Source organism: Oncorhynchus clarkii, chromosome 18 (assembly GCF_045791955.1).
Source record: "Oncorhynchus clarkii lewisi isolate Uvic-CL-2024 chromosome 18, UVic_Ocla_1.0, whole genome shotgun sequence".
Lineage (NCBI taxonomy): Eukaryota > Metazoa > Chordata > Actinopteri > Salmoniformes > Salmonidae > Oncorhynchus > Oncorhynchus clarkii.
This window is the reverse complement of record NC_092164.1, coordinates 57,037,463-57,056,227: the sequence shown is the minus strand read 5'-3', so window position 1 is coordinate 57,056,227 and position 18,765 is coordinate 57,037,463. Positions and strand designations below refer to the sequence as shown.

The window sequence follows — 18,765 nt, the reverse complement described above, 5'->3', positions numbered from 1 at the left end:
TTCTGGTCACTCCTTCACTATGTGTTGGTGTGGTTTCTGGTCACTCCTTCACTATGTGTTGGTGTGCTTTCTGGTCACTCCTTCATTATGTGTTGGTGTGCTTTCTGGTCACTCCTTCATTATGTGTTGCTGTGGTTTCTGGTCACTCCTTCACTATGTGTTGCTGTGCTTTCTGGTCACTCCTTCACTATGTGTTGCTGTACTTTCTGGTCACTCCTTCATTATGTGTTGGTGTGCTTTCTGGTCATTCCTTCACTGTGTGTTGGTGTGCTTTCTGGTCACTCCTTCATTATGTGTTGCTGTGGTTTCTGGTCACTCCTTCACTATGTGTTGCTGTACTTTCTGGTCACTCCTTCACTGTGTGTTGCTGTGGTTTCTGGTCACTCCTTCATTATGTGTTGGTGTGCTTTCTGGTCATTCCTTCACTGTGTGTTGGTGTGATTTCTGGTCACTCCTTCACTATGTGTTGGTGTGCTTTCTGGTCATTCCTTCACTGTGTGTTGGTGTGATTTCTGGTCACTCCTTCACTATGTGTTGGTGTGCTTTCTGGTCACTCCTTCACTATGTGTTGGTGTGCTTTCTGGTCACTCCTTCATTATGTGTTGGTGTGCTTTCTGGTCCCTCCTTCACTGTGTGTTGGTGTGCTTTCTGGTCACTCCTTCATTATGTGTTGGTGTGCTTTCTGGTCACTCCTTCACTATGTGTTGGTGTGGTTTCTGGTCACTCCTTCACTGTGTGTTGCTGTGGTTTCTGGTCACTCCTTCATTATGTGTTGGTGTGCTTTCTGGTCACTCCTTCATTATGTGTTGCTGTGGTTTCTGGTCACTCATTCACTATGTGTTGCTGTGGTTTCTGGTCACTCCTTCACTATGTGTTGCTGTACATTCTGGTCACTCCTTCATTATGTGTTGGTGTGCTTTCTGGTCATTCCTTCACTGTGTGTTGGTGTGCTTTCTGGTCACTCCTTCATTATGTGTTGCTGTGGTTTCTGGTCACTCCTTCACTATGTGTTGCTGTACTTTCTGGTCACTCCTTCACTGTGTGTTGCTGTGGTTTCTGGTCACTCCTTCATTATGTGTTGGTGTGCTTTCTGGTCATTCCTTCACTGTGTGTTGGTGTGATTTCTGGTCACTCCTTCACTATGTGTTGGTGTGCTTTCTGGTCACTCCTTCACTATGTGTTGGTGTGCTTTCTGGTCACTCCTTCATTATGTGTTGGTGTGCTTTCTGGTCACTCCTTCACTGTGTGTTGCTGTGCTTTCTGGTCACTCCTTCATTATGTGTTGCTGTGGTTTCTGGTCACTCCTTCACTGTGTGTTGGTGTGCTTTCTGGTCACTCCTTCACTATGTGTTGGTGTGCTTTCTGGTCACTCCTTCACTGTGTGTTGATGTGCTTTCTGGTCACTCCTTCACTATGTGTTGCTGTGCTTTCTGGTCACTCCTTCATTATGTGTTGCTGTGGTTTCTGGTCACTCCTTCACCATGTGTTGGTGTGCTTTCTGGTCACTCCTTCACTGTGTGTTGGTGTGCTTTCTGGTCACTCCTTCATTATGTGTTGCTGTGGTTTCTGGTCACTCCTTCACCATGTGTTGGTGTGCTTTCTGGTCACTCCTTCACTGTGTGTTGGTGTGCTTTCTGGTCACTCCTTCATTATGTGTTGCTGTGGTTTCTGGTCACTCCTTCACCATGTGTTGGTGTGCTTTCTGGTCACTCCTTCACTGTGTGTTGGTGTGCTTTCTGGTCACTCCTTCACTATGTGTTGGTGTGCTTTCTGGTCACTCCTTCACTGTGTGTTGGTGTGCTTTCTGGTCACTCCTTCACTATGTGTTGCTGTGCTTTCTGGTCACTCCTTCATTATGTGTTAGTGTGGTTTCTGGTCACTCTTTCACCGTGTGTTGGTGTGCTGTGGTTTTCCTGTTAGTCAGTTTGTTGCTCTGAGATAACATCGTTATTTCAAGTGGTTCCAGGTCTGGGTACTGACTTGATTCCTCTAGATCTGAAGACATTTGTCTTCTTCTCTATCCCTGCTTACATGCTCTGTTGAAACAATATAACCCAGGGGTGGAGGTGAACAAATCTCTATTAAACAATATAACCCAGGGGTGGAGATGAACAAACCTCTATTAAACAATATAACCCAGGGGTGGAGGTGAACAAACCTCTATTAAACAATATAACCCAGGGGTGGAGGTGAACAAACCTCTATTAAACAATATAACCCAGGGGTGGAGGTGAACAAACCTCTATTAAACAATATAACCCAGGGGTGGAGGTGAACAAACCTCTATTAAACAATACAACCCAGGGGTGGAGGTGAACAAACCTCTATTAAACAATATAACCCAGGGGTGGAGGTGAACAAACCTCTATTAAACAATATAACCCAGGGCTGGAGATGAACAAACCTCTATTAAACAATATAACCCAGGGGTGGAGGTGAACAAACCTCTATTAAACAATATAACCCAGGGGTGGAGGTGAACAAACCTCTATTAAACAATACAACCCAGGGGTGGAGGTGAACAAACCTCTATTAAACAATATAACCCAGGGGTGGAGGTGAACAAACCTCTATTAAACAATATAACCCAGGGGTGGAGATGAACAAACCTCTATTAAACAATATAACCCAGGGGTGGAGGTGAACAAACCTCTATTAAACAATATAACCCAGGGGTGGAGGTGAACAAACCTCTATTAAACAATACAACCCAGGGGTGGAGGTGAACAAACCTCTATTAAACAATATAACCCAGGGGTGGAGGTGAACAAACCTCTATTAAACAATATAACCCAGGGGTGGAGGTGAACAAACCTCTATTAAACAATACAACCCAGGGGTGGAGGTGAACAAACCTCTATTAAACAATATAACCCAGGGGTGGAGGTGAACAAACCTCTATTAAACAATATAACCCAGGGGTGGAGATGAACAAACCTCTATTAAACAATATAACCCAGGGGTGGAGGTGAACAAACCTCTATTAAACAATATAACCCAGGGCTGGAGATGAACAAACCTCTATTAAACAATATAACCCAGGGGTGGAGGTGAACAAACCTCTATTAAACAATATAACCCAGGGCTGGAGATGAACAAACCTCTATTAAACAATATAACCCAGGGGTGGAGGTGAACAAACCTCTATTAAACAATATAACCCAGGGGTGGAGGTGAACAAACCTCTATTAAACAATACAACCCAGGGGTGGAGGTGAACAAACCTCTATTAAACAATATAACCCAGGGGTGGAGGTGAACAAACCTCTATTAAACAATATAACCCAGGGGTGGAGATGAACAAACCTCTATTAAACAATATAACCCAGGGGTGGAGGTGAACAAACCTCTATTAAACAATATAACCCAGGGGTGGAGGTGAACAAACCTCTATTAAACAATATAACCCAGGGGTGGAGGTGAACAAACCTCTATTAATCAATATAACCCAGGGGTGGAGGTGAACAAACCTCTATTAAACCATATAACCCAGGGGTGGAGGTGAGGTAGACAATCCTCTATTGAAATAATATAACCCAGGAGGTGAGGTAGACAATCCTCTATTAAACAATATAACCCAGGGGTGGAGATGAGGTAGACAATCCTCTATTGAAACAATATAACCCAGGGGTGGAAGTGAGGTAGACAATCCTCTATTGAAATAATATAACCCAGGAGGTGAGGTAGACAATCCTCTATTAAAACAATATAACCCAGGGGTGGAGGTGAGGTAGACAGGCCTCTATTAAAACAATATAACCCAGGGGTGGAGGTGAGGTAGACAATCCTCTATTAAACAATATAACCCAGGGGTGGAGGTGAGGTAGGCAGGCCTCTATTAAAACAATATAACCCAGGGGTGGAGGTGAGGTAGACAATCCTCTATTAAACAATATAACCCAGGGGTGGAGGTGAGGTGGACAATCCTCTATTAAATAATATAACCCAGGGGTGGAGGTGAGGTAGACAATCCTCTATTAAATAATATAACCCAGGGGTGGAGGTGAGGTAGACAATCCTCTATTGAAATAACATAACCCAGGGGTGGAGGTGAGGTGGACAATCCTCTATTAAATAATATAACCCAGGGGTGGAGGTGAGGTAGACAATCCTCTATTAAACAATATAACCCAGGGGTGGAGGTGAGGTGGACAACCCTCTATTAAATAATATAACCCAGGGGTGGAGGTGAGGTGGACAACCCTCTATTGAAATAATATAACCCAGGGGTGGAGGTGAGGTGGACAATCCTCGATGGCTGCAGTCCTGCTTGTTTTCTTACCTCAATGCCTTTCATTGATCTGTTAACGTCACTGTCAGACCTGGGTTCAAATACTTTATCTGGGCATGATTGAGTTTGCCTGGCTTAAAAGGATAGTTTGGGATTTTGGTGCTATCTAGCTTCACACAAAGACTGGAAGTCATCGGGTACTGTACCCAAAAGACTTCCAATCTCTGTGCTAAAGTAGTTAGCATTGGCCTGCGAAACTAACTACAACTTCCCTCATACTGGCCGCAGATACATAAAAATGGTATCCACGAGTTCATATGACTCTGGGGAAGTCAATATTTAAATGATATATAAATAAATGTTTTATTTAACCTTTATTTAATTAGGCAAGTCAGTTAAGAACACATTCTTATTTACAATGGCGGCCTACACCGGCCAAACCTGGACGACGCTGGGCCAATTGTGTGCCACCCTATGGGACTATGATACAGCCTGGATTCGAACCAGGGTGTCTGTAGTGACGCCTCTAGCACTGAGATACAGTGCCTTAGACCGCCACGCCACTCGGGAGCCCAAACCTGGATAAAGGGACTCATTGCAAAAATCCCAAACTATCCCTTTAATGGAACAATAGAATGGTCCCAAAACGGTGTACCCCACTAATCAGGCACATCCGGGCAAGCCAAAAGCAAACACTAAAAGTGCTTGAAAGATTTAAAATAGTTTGAATCCAGGTCCGTTCACATTCATGCTCAGAGAGTTACCAACCATTGATGAAAAGGCAAGAATGAAAACCATCAGACACTGCGGCCCTCCAGGGCCAGTGTTGGTCTCGGATCAGTTTAGCCTTTTCCATCACAATGAAGACGATTACATGGACAGGGTGGATCTGATCCTAGATCAGCACTCCTACTCTGAGTGCTATTTCCTCCCTGATTGACGGATTGCTCCCTACTGACTGTCTGACCTGACCAGAGGATCTCTCAGATCTCTCTGTCTTCAATCTCTGTGTTTCTTCTCCCTGTTGTCCTAAGGCAGTGGTACCCAAACTGGGTTTGGGGGGGGGGGGGGTGCTGATCTAGGATCAGATCCACCCTGCCACCCTGTCCATGTAATCGTCTTCATTGTGATGGAAAAGGCTAAACTGAGGGGGGGGGGGGGGGGTCGTGGAGAGGTAGTGGGAGATGAACAGGAACGCAAAAAGTTGAACTTGAAAAGTTGTAATAGTAGAATTAAACTAGGTTAGTGGGTAGTGCGTCAGCAGTTTTCTACTTCACATTGTCATGTCAGTTATGTTGTCCTAATGGAGGGATCAGTCCTGTTGGTCAGTCCTGTTGTCCTAATGGAGGGATCAGTCCATTAGGACATGTCATGTCAGTCCTGTTGGACTAATGGAGGGGTCAGTCCTGTTGTCCTAATGGAGGGATCAGTCCTGTTGGTCAGTCCTGTTGTCCTAATGGAGGGATCAGTCCTGTTGGGTCAGTCCTGTTGTCCTAATGGTTGGGTCAGTCCTGTTGTCCTAATAGAGGGGTCAGTCCTGTTGTCCTAATAGAGGGGTCAGTCCTGTTATAGCTACTACAGTGTTTCTGACTCTGACATTGGGGTTGTTGTCAGATCCTCTGGGATGTTATCATCACATATCTACCTTCCCTGGTCACCCACACCTGCCAGTCTTCCTCTTCCTCCCCTCATTTACAATGATCATCTATGTCTGTGTCTGTGTGTGCTTGTGCATGTTTGTCACTGTGTGAGCCTGGCAGGAAATGGTTCTCCCCTATCTCTATCTCTCCTTGTGTCCTTCCTCCTCTGTTTACCGTAAAGTGAGTGGAATGACTGGATGGATGGACTGTAGTAGACTCACATCATATAGATCCTGTCTAATTCCTAATTCAACAAGGCTCCACAACATTACAGTATTGTCCCTGTTCTCCCTATTGTTCTTTCTTTCTTTCATCCTTTCATCCTTTCTTTCATTCTTTCTTTCATTCTTTTTTAAAACATTTTGTTTTTGTTGTTTCGTCAAGTTTCAAGTTTATCTGGCATGTGTTATAAATACAGTAGAACTCTTACTCACCAGAGCTCAACAACATTATAAAGTCATTATAACAGTCATTACTGATACAGCATCAGTCTTTGCCATTCATTACAGTGTTTCCATCGCCCTTGTTGTCAGACAGACCATTCATTACAGTGTTTCCATCACCCTTGTTGTCAGACAGACCATTCATTACAGTGTTTCCATCGCCCTTGTTGTAAGACAGACCATTCATTACAGTGTTTCCATCACCCTTGTTGTCAGACAAACCATTCATTACAGTGTTTCCATCACCCTTGTTGTCAGACAGACCATTCATTACAGTGTTTCCATCACCCTTGTTTTCAGACAAACCATTAATTACAGTGTTTCCATCACCCTTGTTGTCAGACAGACCATTCATTACAGTGTTTCCATCACCCTTGTTTTCAGACAAACCATTAATTACAGTGTTCCCATCACCCTTGTTGTCAGACAAACCATTCATTACAGAGTTTCCATCACCCTTGTTGTCAGACAAACCATTCATTACAGTGTTCCCATCACCCTTGTTGTCAGACAGACCATTCATTACAGTGTTTCCATCACCCTTGTTTTCAGACAAACCATTAATTACAGTGTTCCCATCACCCTTGTTGTCAGACAAACCATTCATTACAGAGTTTCCATCACCCTTGTTGTCAGACAAACCATTCATTACAGTGTTCCCATCACCCTTGTTGTCAGACAAACCATTCATTACAGTGTTTCCATCACCCTTGTTGTCAGACAAACCATTCATTACAGTGTTCCCATTACCCTTGTTGTCAGACAAACCATTCATTACAGTGTTCCCATCACCCTTGTTGTCAGACAAACCATTCATTACAGTGTTCCCATCACCCTTGTTGCCAGACAAACCATTCATTATAGTGTTTCCATCAAGCTTGTTGTCAGACAGACCATTCATTATCAGTTAGGGCTTTGCTTGTTGTCCGACAGACCATACATTATCAGTTAGGGCTTTGCTTGTTGTCCAACAGACCATACATTATCAGTTAGGGCTTTGCTTGTTGTCCGACAGACCATTCATTATCAGTTAGGGCTTTGCTTGTTGTCCAACAGACCATACATTATCAGTTAGGGCTTTGCTTGTTGTCAGACAGACCATACATTATCAGTTAGGGCTTTGCTTATTGTCAGACAGACCATACATTATCAGTTAGGGGATTGCTTGTTGTCAGACAGACCATACATTATCAGTTAGGGGATTGCTTGTTGTCAGACAGACCATGCATTATCAGTTAGGGGATTGCTTGTTGTCAGACAGACCATACATTATCAGTTAGGGGATTGCTTGTTGTCAGACAGACCATACATTATTAGTTAGGGCATTGCTTGTTGTCCGACAGACCATACATTATCAGTTAGGGCTTTGCTTATTGTCCGACAGACCATACATGATCAGTTAGGGCTTTGCTTGTTGTCAGACAGACCATACATTATCAGTTAGGGCTTTGCTTGTTGTCCGGCAGACCATACATTATCAGTTAGGGCTTTGCTTGTTGTCCGACAGACCATACATTATCAGTTAGGGCTTTGCTTGCGTTAAACACTAACCAGTGTGATTGTCATTCCTTAATTGATGACCCATCCATATCCACACAGTGCGATTGTCATTCCTTCAGTGATGACCCATCCATATCCACACAGTGCGATTGTCATTCCTTCAGTGATGACCCATCCATATCCACTCAGTGTGATTGTCATTCCTTCAGTGATGACCCATCCATATCCACTCAGTGTGATTGTCATTCCTTCAGTAATGACCCATCCATATCCACTCAGTGCGATTGTCATTCCTTCAGTAATGACCCATCCATATCCACACAGTGCGATTGTTATTCCTTCAGTGATGACCCATCCATATCCACACAGTGTGATTGTCATTCCTTCAGTGATGACCCATCCATATCCACTCAGTGTGATTGCTCCATTCATACAACAGTTTATCTTTGTGGTTGTTGTAACATGGGGTTTTAGAGGTCATGGCCTTCATTAGCCCTCACAGCGATGTCAGTGGAGAGTGTGTGTGTGTGTGTGCGTGTGCGTGTGTGCGTGTGCATGTGTGTGTGTGTGATTATGAGCTGGAGCGCTTGAGACTGTTTGGGGTTGTGAGAAGTGTTCTCATACTGTGAGACCTGGCCTCTACCCCAGAAGCAACAGCAGCTACCACCTGGCTAATCCTACTGTACTCCCAGAATATTCACATGGACCCGAGTGTGGAGGTGATGTGTGTGTGTGTGTGTGTGTGGCGGTGTGTGAGCATTAGAGTGAAAGGGAAAGAGAGGGTCAGAGAACCTTCCACTGGGGACACCCGGAATGGAGTCAGAGCAACAGCACCCGGCAACGCTCCAACTCTCAAAGAACCCGCTGTGTTCCGAAGCATTTTAATCTGTGTCCACTCAGTTTTCCAAACTGGCATGCCGGACATGCTGTTCTGAGTACAACACCACAGCTGTAATTATGAAATACATCTCTACTCTGGGCACAATGGACTATGGTCACATTGTTCAACACACTCGCGTTAATAAACTAGAAGACAATGAAGTAGAATGAACTACAATGAAAAATATCTTGTTTTGTGTCTGTGCAAGCTTTTGGCCATGTGTAGACTGTATATTGACATGTGTCTCTGTCTCTCTGTGTGTGTGTTACAGTTTCCTGCTGGTGTTCAGCTGTCTGGTGCTGTCTGTGTTCTCCACCATCCCAGGCAATCAAAAGATAGCCAACGAAGGACTCTTCATCCTGGTAAGAAATAGCCCTCAGCCTCGGTTTCATCCCCCCCACAATAGACCCGGCTCCAGGGGTCGGATGTACCAAGCGCCTCAAAGTAGGAGGGCTGATTTAGGATCAGTTTAGCTTTTAGATACACATGGAATAAGATTAGATGGGTAGATCAGCACTTCTACTCTGAGAGGCTTGATACACACAGACCCAGATTATCCATACAATAACTCTCTTTTGTAAATCTTTTTGTAGTCAACGTACAGTGCCAACTGGCCCTGCCAACCCACCTCAACACAGGTCTAAATCAGTAATATGTTAGCTTGGGTACCTGTCTGCTTTTGCTTTCAACATCATTATATCATAGCCTTGTTTGGCAAGACAACGACAGGTTGGTGAAAGCAGACTAGAAACTAGCTACAGTAGGTTGATGATATACTGTTACAGTGTAAACACTGGTTATCCCACTGAATCTTTCTCTCCCTTTATTTGAATACACTAGAATTGTAAAAGTATTGCTCGAAAATAAACACAATTTTTCAGACCTAGGTTCAAATACCATTTGAAATCTCTAAACTTTAGGCTCACCCACACCAATATAGCTTTTATTCTTCAGTTTATTGAAAAGTCATTGAAAATAGATGCTGTCAATTTGGAATTCACATTAGTTTTCTTTCTTAATTGATTGCCTTCAATTCGAATTGACCCCATTCTCACACACACACACACACACACACACACACACACACACACACACACACACACACACACACACACACACACACACACACACACACACACACACACACACAATAGGGTACCTACAGTGAACTCACTGTACATTTTCCATGCTGATCTACACCACCCAACTCTCTTTCTCCCTGTTTTGCTCTCTCGCTCCCTGCCTCTCTCTCTCTCCCTGCCTCTCTCTCTCCCTGCCTCTCTCTCTCTCCCTGCCTCTCTCTCTCTCCCTGCCTCTCTCTCGCTCCCTGCCTCTCTCTCTCTCCCTGCCTCTCTCTCTCTCCCTGCCTCTCTCTCTCTCCCTGCCTCTCTCTCTCTCCCTGCCTCTCTCTCTCTCCCTGTCACCAGTTAGTGTTCTCTTTCTTCTTGTTTTCCCGTGACTGTTCAGCTTCCTCTTTATATCTCTGTTCAACCTTCTTCAGCATTTATACTATGAGTACTTCCCTGTCTCTCTTTTTACCCCCCCCCCTCTCTCTCCTTCTGCCTCTAACTACTTCCTCCCATCTCTCACTTCCTTTTCCCCTTCCTCTCTCACTCATGTCACTCCATCACTCCAAAACAAACAGCGCACCCTGTCAGTTCATCGAAGTTACTGCATTACAGACAGATGATGGGTGTAGAATAGAAGACAATAGAATAGCATGCAGTAGATTTCAAGAAGATTTATTAGTTTGGTTTAGATTAGTTTAACTTTCATTAATATTTGTATTGGTGGACAACTTTTGACTCTTCTCTATACAGTGATCTAATTGGTGGACAACTTTTGACTCTGCCAGATAGTGATCTAATTGGTGGTTGATACCAGGCTCTGATAGTGACCGGCTTGGCCAATGACGTCCATCTCTATGTACTAATCTATGGTCAAGCTAACTGGAGCATTGGTTGCATTGTCTATGTGCTGTGGATCTATGTGGGTGTAAAGTCCAGACAATACAGCAGTGCCTATGCTGTCAGGATCTATGTTGGGGATGTTCTTGTGCTTGAAGATTCGCTGCAGAGAGAGTGTGACACACGAACAGCAGTGCTGAGACACACGCCACCGCAGTTAGAACCAAGAGTCAGCTGGGACTGAGGAAAGAGAGAAGGGAAACTTGTCCACCTGGCGCCACGCAGCCTGGAGCACACACACACACACACACACACACTCACTCACTCACTCACTCACACCAGAAACCAGCAAAGTTTGCTGTTACGAGAAGAAAAAACCCACCTGTTTTTGAAAACACAAGCTCAACAAAATCCTGAACCAATGTCACCCAGATCCACAGGTTCCCACCTGGTGTAACCTGCTGTTGAATCTCCAAACATTCCCCCGATACCCAAATGTACTCGATACATTTTGTCAGGAAAAAGGTCCAATTTACACACTTATCGAGTGAAAATCCCTGGTCATCGCTACTGTCTCTGATCTGACTCACTAAACACAAATGCTTTGTTTGTAAATTATGTCTGAGTGTTGGAGTATGCCCCTGGCTATCTGTCAATAAAAAAATACAAGTTTACTTTTGATACTTAAGTACATTTTAGAAATTCCATTTACTTTTGATACTTAAGTATATTTCAAACCAAATACTTTGACTTTTACTCAAGCAGTATTTTACTGGGTGACTTTCACTTTTGCTTGAGTCATTTTCTATTAAGATATCTTTACTTTTACTCAAGTATGACAATTGAGTACTTGTTCCACCACTGGGTGTTGTCGTATCCTCTCTCACCCAGATGTTGTGCCTCCTGGTCCGGATCAGGTCCCGGCAGGACACGCGGTAATCGATCTGACAGATGTACTGGTTGTTGTGGGAGTATATACATCGGAGCTCCTACACCTGTCCCCCCACTCCCCCCACAGAGCTTCTCTGGCCTGACATGGAACAGTCAATCAAAAAAAGTACTTTTCTACTTCTTTACCTTTAATATTGAGTATTGCATTGTTGAGGAAGAGTTTACCAGTAATTTCACTGTAACAGCTCTCGTTGGTGGTAGAAAGAGTAGACCAAGGCGCAGCGTGGAAAGTGTTCATGATTTCAATTTTAAAAAACACTCAAACAAAATCGAAACGTCACCGTTCTGTCAGGCAACAGTAACTAAACAGAAAACAAGATCCCACAACCTAATGGTGGGAAAAAGGTCTGCCTAAGTATGATCCCCAATCAGAGACAACGATAGACTCTGATTAGGAACCACATTCGCCCAAAAACAAAGTAACAGAAAACACCCACCCGAGTCACACCCAGACCTAACCAAACATAGAGAATAATAAGGATCTCTAAGGTCAGGGTGTGACATGTACTGTTTACAGCTGTTGTATTCTGTGCACGTGACAAATAAACTTTGATTTGATCAATCAATTTGACACTATTAAGACATTACTTAATCAGATTGAATATACTACAGAAAACTGTTTTTTGTGCTAACTGCCAAGCAATACATGTTTAAGCCAACAAACTGTCCTGTCTACAAATGTGATCAGTATTGTGGTGAAAGTCCTACTCCAAACTTACAAAGTATATACTTTTTACTCCATACATTTTCCCTGACACCCAAAAGTACTCATTGCATCCTGCAGGACAGGAAAATGGTCCAATTCACACACTTATCAACAGAACATCCCTGGTCATCCCTACTATCTCTGATCTGGCAGACTGACTAAACACAACATGCTTTATTTGAGTATTTGAGTATCTGAGTTTTGGAGTGTGCCCCTGGCTTTCCGTAAATACAAATCTATAAAATGGTGCTGTCTGGTTTGCTTGATAAAAGGAATTTGAAATGATTTATACTTTTACCTTTGATTCTTAAGTATATTTAAAAACAAATACTTTTAGACTTTTACTCAAGTAGTATTTTACTGGGTGAAGGTATCTTTACTTTTACTCATGTATGACAATTTGGTACTTTTTTCAGCCCTGGACACACACACACACACACACACACACACACACACACACACACACACACACACACACACACACACACACACACACACACACACACACACACACACACACACACACACACACACACACACACACACACACACACACACACACACACACACACACACACACACACACACACACACACACACACACACACACACACACACACACACACACACACACACACACACACACACACACACACACACACACACACATACATACATACACTACTCCTGCCACAGTACCTGTGGCTACCGAGTCTGCTCTCTCTCTCTCTGTGTGTGTGTGTGTGTGTGTGTCAGATCAAATCAAATCAAATTGTATTTGTCACATGCTTTATAAACAACAGGTGTAGACTAGCAGTGAAATGCTTACTTACACAGAGTTAAAGATAAAAAAGTTAAATAATTGAAATAGTGACACAAGGAAAGAATAACGAATAACAATAACGAGTAAGAAATAACTTGGCTGTATACAGGAAGTACAAGTACTGAGTCAATGTGCAGGGGTTTGAGGTACATATAGGCAGGGTTAAAGTGACTAGGCAGCAGGATAGATAATAGACAGTAGCGGCAGCGGGTAGCCATTTGAATAGCTGTTTAGCAGTCTTGTTTAGCAGTCTTGTTTAGCAGTCTTGTTTAGCAGTCTTGTTTAGCAGTCTTATGGCATCGGGGTTGCTGTTCAGGGTCCTGTTTGTTGCAGACTTGGTGCATCGGTACTGCTTGCAGCGCGGTAGCAGAGAGAACAGTCTATGACTTGAGTGGCTGGAGTCTTGGACATTTTTAGGGCCTTCCTCTGACACCTCCGTTTCTTACACTGCTGTTCCTCCGCGGGACAACACACACACACTCAGCGACAGGCGTGACGGCAATTAGAAGACACACACACACACACACACACTTCCTCTTTCTCTACATGTGCGGATACACACACACACACACACACTGACAAAAATACACTACACACACAAAAACACACACACAAACCGCTCATGGTCACCAATTGTCATCCATCTCACTGTGATGATGTGTGTGTGTGTGTCTGATTCTGCGTGCCGTCACGCCTGCCACTGAGTGTGTGTGTGTTGTCTAGCAGAGGAACAGCCGTGTAAGAAACTGTGGTGTAAGCAGGCGAGAGGACTTATTGTTGACTATGCAAGAAATCCCAGACATGATCCACTAATCCTAACAGCCATCCTATAATCACTTCCTCCTCTTTTAACTTTAGAAGGAGGTAATGGAGGATGGCTTTCTGCTTCTGCTCTCTCCCTCTGCCTCTCTCTCTTTCTGCTTTTACTTTTGCTCTCTCGCTCAACCCCCTCATCTCCCTTTCTCTTTTATATCTCTCTCGCCCTCTCTTTCTCTCTATCTCTCTCTCTCCCTCTTACCCTCCAATATCTCTCTTAGTTGCTCTCTCCTTTTTGCCCTCGCCCCTTCTCTCTTACAGTTATTTATTGGTCAGACCCTCTCTCTCTGTCTCCCCCTACAGGAGGCTGTAATAATCATGGTGTTCTCTCTCAGTCTCCCCCTACAGGAGGCTGTAATAATCATGGTGTTCTCTCTCAGTCTCCCCCTACAGGAGGCCAATATCTCCAATATCTCTCTTAGTTGCTCTCTCCTTTTTGCCCTCGCCCCTTCTCTCTTACAGTTATTTATTGGTCAGACCCTCTCTCTCTGTCTCCCCCTACAGGAGGCTGTAATAATCAGGGTGTTCTCTCTCAGTCTCCCCCTACAGGAGGCTGTAATAATCATGGTGTTCTCTCTGTCTCCCCCTACAGGAGGCTGTAATAATCAGGGTGTTCTCTCTCAGTCTCCCCCTACAGGAGGCTGTAATAATCATGGTGTTCTCTCTCAGTCTCCCCCTACAGGAGGCTGTAATAATCAGGGTGTTCTCTCTGTCTCCCCCTACAGGAGGCTGTAATAATCATGGTGTTCTCTCTCAGTCTCCCCCTACAGGAGGCTGTAATAATCGTGATGTTCTCTCTCTCAGTCTCCCCCTACAGGAGGCTGTAATAATCGTGATGTTCTCTCTGTCTCCCCCTACAGGAGGCTGTAATAATCGTGATGTTCTCTCTCAGTCTCCCCCTACAGGAGGCTGTAATAATTGTGATGTTCTCTCTGTCTCCCCCTACAGGAGGCTGTAATAATCGTGATGTTCTCTCTGTCTCCCCCTACAGGAGGCTGTAATAATCATGATGTTCTCTCTCTGTCTCCCTCTACAGGAGGCTGTAATAATCATGGTGTTCTCTCTGTCTCCCTCTACAGGAGGCTGTAATAATCATGGTGTTCTGTCTCTCTGTCTCCCCCTACAGGAGGCTGTAATAATCGTGATGTTCTCTCTGTCTCCCCCTACAGGAGGCTGTAATAATCATGGTGTTCTCTCTATCTGTCTCCCTCTACAGGAGGCTGTAATAATCATGGTGTTCTCTCAGTCTCCCTCTACAGGAGGCTGTAATAATCATGGTGTTCTCTCTATCTGTCTCCCTCTACAGGAGGCTGTAATAATCATGGTGTTCTCTCTCTCTGTCTCCCCCTACAGGAGGCTGTAATAATCATGGTGCTCTCTCTCTCTGTCTCCATCTACAGGAGGCTGTAATAATCCTGCTGTTCTCTCTCTCTGTCTCCCTCTACAGGAGGCTGTAATAATCATGGTGTTCTCTCTCAGTCCCCCCCTACAGGAGGCTGTAATAATCGTGGTGTTCTCTCTATCTGTCTCCATCTACAGGAGGCTGTAATAATCAGGGTGTTCTCTCTATCTGTCTCCCTCTACAGGAGGCTGTAATAATCAGGGTGTTCTCTCTATCTGTCTCCCTCTACAGGAACCTGTAATAATCATGGTGTTCTCGCTCTCTGTCTCCCCCTACAGGAGGCTGTAATAATCATGGTGTTCTCGCTCTCTGTCTCCCCCTACAGGAGGCTGTAATAATCATGGTGTTCTCTCTATCTGTCTCCCTCTACAGGAGGCTGTAATAATCATGGTGTTCTCTATCTGTCTCCCTCTACAGGAGGCTGTAATAATCATGGTGTTCTCTCTGTCTCCCCCTACAGGAGGCTGTAATAATCATGGTGTTCTCTCAGTCTCCCTCTACAGAAGGCTGTAATAATCGTGATGTTCTCTCTGTCAGTCTCCCCCTACAGGAGGCTGTAATAATCATGGTGTTTTCTCTGTCTCCCTCTACAGGAGGCTGTAATAATCGTGATGTTCTCTCTGTCTCCCTCTACAGGAGTTTGTAATAATCGTGATGTTCTCTCTCTCAGTCTCCCTCTACAGGAGGCTGTAATAATTGTGATGTTCTCTCTCTCAGTCTCTCTCTACAGGAGTTTGTAATAATCGTGATGTTCTCTCTATCTGTCGTCCCCTACAGGAGTTTGTAATAATCGTGATGTTCTCTCTCAGTCTCCCCCTACAGGAGGCTGTAATAATCGTGATGTTCTCTCTATCTGTCGTCCCCTACAGGAGTTTGTAATAATCGTGATGTTCTCTCTCTGTCTCCCTCTACAGGAGGCTGTAATAATCGTGATGTTCTCTCTGTCTCCCCCTACAGGAGGCTGTAATAATCGTGATGTTCTCTCTGTCTCCCCCTACAGGAGGCTGTAATAATCGTGATGTTCTCTCTGTCTCCCCCTACAGGAGGCTGTAATAATCATGGTGTTCTCTCTCAGTCTCCCCCTACAGGAGGCTGTAATAATCAGGGTGTTCTCTCTGTCTCCCCCTACAGGAGGCTGTAATAATCATGGTGTTCTCTCTCAGTCTCCCCCTACAGGAGGCTGTAATAATCGTGATGTTCTCTCTCTCAGTCTCCCCCTACAGGAGGCTGTAATAATCGTGATGTTCTCTCTGTCTCCCCCTACAGGAGGCTGTAATAATCGTGATGTTCTCTCTCAGTCTCCCCCTACAGGAGGCTGTAATAATTGTGATGTTCTCTCTGTCTCCCCCTACAGGAGGCTGTAATAATCGTGATGTTCTCTCTGTCTCCCCCTACAGGAGGCTGTAATAATCGTGATTTTCTCTCTGTCTCCCCCTACAGGAGGCTGTAATAATCATGGTGTTCTCTCTATCTGTCTCCCTCTACAGGAGGCTGTAATAATCATGGTGTTCTCTCAGTCTCCCTCTACAGGAGGCTGTAATAATCATGGTGTTCTCTCTATCTGTCTCCCTCTACAGGAGGCTGTAATAATCATGGTGTTCTCTCTCTCTGTCTCCCCCTACAGGAGGCTGTAATAATCATGGTGCTCTCTCTCTCTGTCTCCATCTACAGGAGGCTGTAATAATCCTGCTGTTCTCTCTCTCTGTCTCCCTCTACAGGAGGCTGTAATAATCATGGTGTTCTCTCTCAGTCCCCCCCTACAGGAGGCTGTAATAATCGTGGTGTTCTCTCTATCTGTCTCCATCTACAGGAGGCTGTAATAATCAGGGTGTTCTCTCTATCTGTCTCCCTCTACAGGAGGCTGTAATAATCAGGGTGTTCTCTCTATCTGTCTCCCTCTACAGGAACCTGTAATAATCATGGTGTTCTCGCTCTCTGTCTCCCCCTACAGGAGGCTGTAATAATCATGGTGTTCTCGCTCTCTGTCTCCCCCTACAGGAGGCTGTAATAATCATGGTGTTCTCTCTATCTGTCTCCCTCTACAGGAGGCTGTAATAATCATGGTGTTCTCTATCTGTCTCCCTCTACAGGAGGCTGTAATAATCATGGTGTTCTCTCTGTCTCCCCCTACAGGAGGCTGTAATAATCATGGTGTTCTCTCAGTCTCCCTCTACAGAAGGCTGTAATAACCGTGATGTTCTCTCTGTCAGTCTCCCCCTACAGGAGGCTGTAATAATCATGGTGTTTTCTCTGTCTCCCTCTACAGGAGGCTGTAATAATCGTGATGTTCTCTCTGTCTCCCTCTACAGGAGTTTGTAATAATCGTGATGTTCTCTCTCTCAGTCTCCCTCTACAGGAGGCTGTAATAATTGTGATGTTCTCTCTCTCAGTCTCTCTCTACAGGAGTTTGTAATAATCGTGATGTTCTCTCTATCTGTCGTCCCCTACAGGAGTTTGTAATAATCGTGATGTTCTCTCTCAGTCTCCCCCTACAGGAGGCTGTAATAATCGTGATGTTCTCTCTATCTGTCGTCCCCTACAGGAGTTTGTAATAATCGTGATGTTCTCTCTCTGTCTCCCTCTACAGGAGGCTGTAATAATCGTGATGTTCTCTCTGTCTCCCCCTACAGGAGGCTGTAATAATCGTGATGTTCTCTCTGTCTCCCCCTACAGGAGGCTGTAATAATCGTGATGTTCTCTCTGTCTCCCCCTACAGGAGGCTGTAATAATCGTGATGTTCTCTCAGTCTCCCTCTACAGGAGGCTGTAATAATCGTGATGTTCTCTCTCTCTGTCTCCCCCTACAGGAGGCTGTAATAATCGTGATGTTCTCTCTGTCTCCCCCTACAGGAGGCTGTAATAATCGTGATGTTCTCTCTATCTGTCGTCCCCTACAGGAGTTTGTAATGATCGTGGTGTTTGGTCTGGAATACGTTGTGAGGGTTTGGGCGTCCGGCTGCTGCTGTCGCTACAGAGGATGGCAGGGGAGACTACGCTTCGCCAGGAAACCCTTCTGCATCATAGGCAAGTGTTTGTGTTTATCTGTGTATGCAAGTGTGTGTCTGTTCACCTACAAGTTAATGTTTATCAGGTTTTTCTTTACTCATGTTCACACTGGGTTGATTGGTTGATTGCATTTATTTGTTAAAAAAAAGTAGCAGGCTGCTCCAGCCAGAGACAACATTACATACATCCAGTGAGCAATAGCTAATGGATAGCCTTACCGAGGCTGAGCGTGTGTACTGAATATGCACGTGTGTGTGCTGATTGTGTATGTGCGTGTACATATCCATGCAGTGTAGCTTCAATACCCCCCCCCTCTCTCCTATCTTTCTTTTTTCTTTCTCCTCTTCTTTTTCTTCCCCTTCTTCTCTTTCTTCCCCCTCTTCTTTCTTCCCCTTCTTCTTTCTTCCCCTTCTTCTTTCTTCCCCTTCTTCTTTCTTCCCCTTCTTATCTTTCTTCCCCTT

At 44.5% G+C, this 18,765-nt stretch overlaps 1 protein-coding gene across 3 annotated transcripts in view; it reads left to right on the top strand.

The window, feature by feature from the left end:
* LOC139373753 (potassium voltage-gated channel subfamily KQT member 4-like) overlaps positions 1 to 18,765 on the top strand; it is a 127,993-nt gene that overhangs the window by 74,848 nt on the left and 34,380 nt on the right. For all 3 annotated transcript variants that reach the window (XM_071114690.1, XM_071114689.1, XM_071114688.1), the window contains exons 2-3: positions 8,966 to 9,056; positions 18,196 to 18,322. In XM_071114690.1, coding sequence (XP_070970791.1) covers positions 8,966 to 9,056; positions 18,196 to 18,322 — 218 coding nt within the window. The remainder of the gene's footprint in view (positions 1 to 8,965; positions 9,057 to 18,195; positions 18,323 to 18,765) is intronic.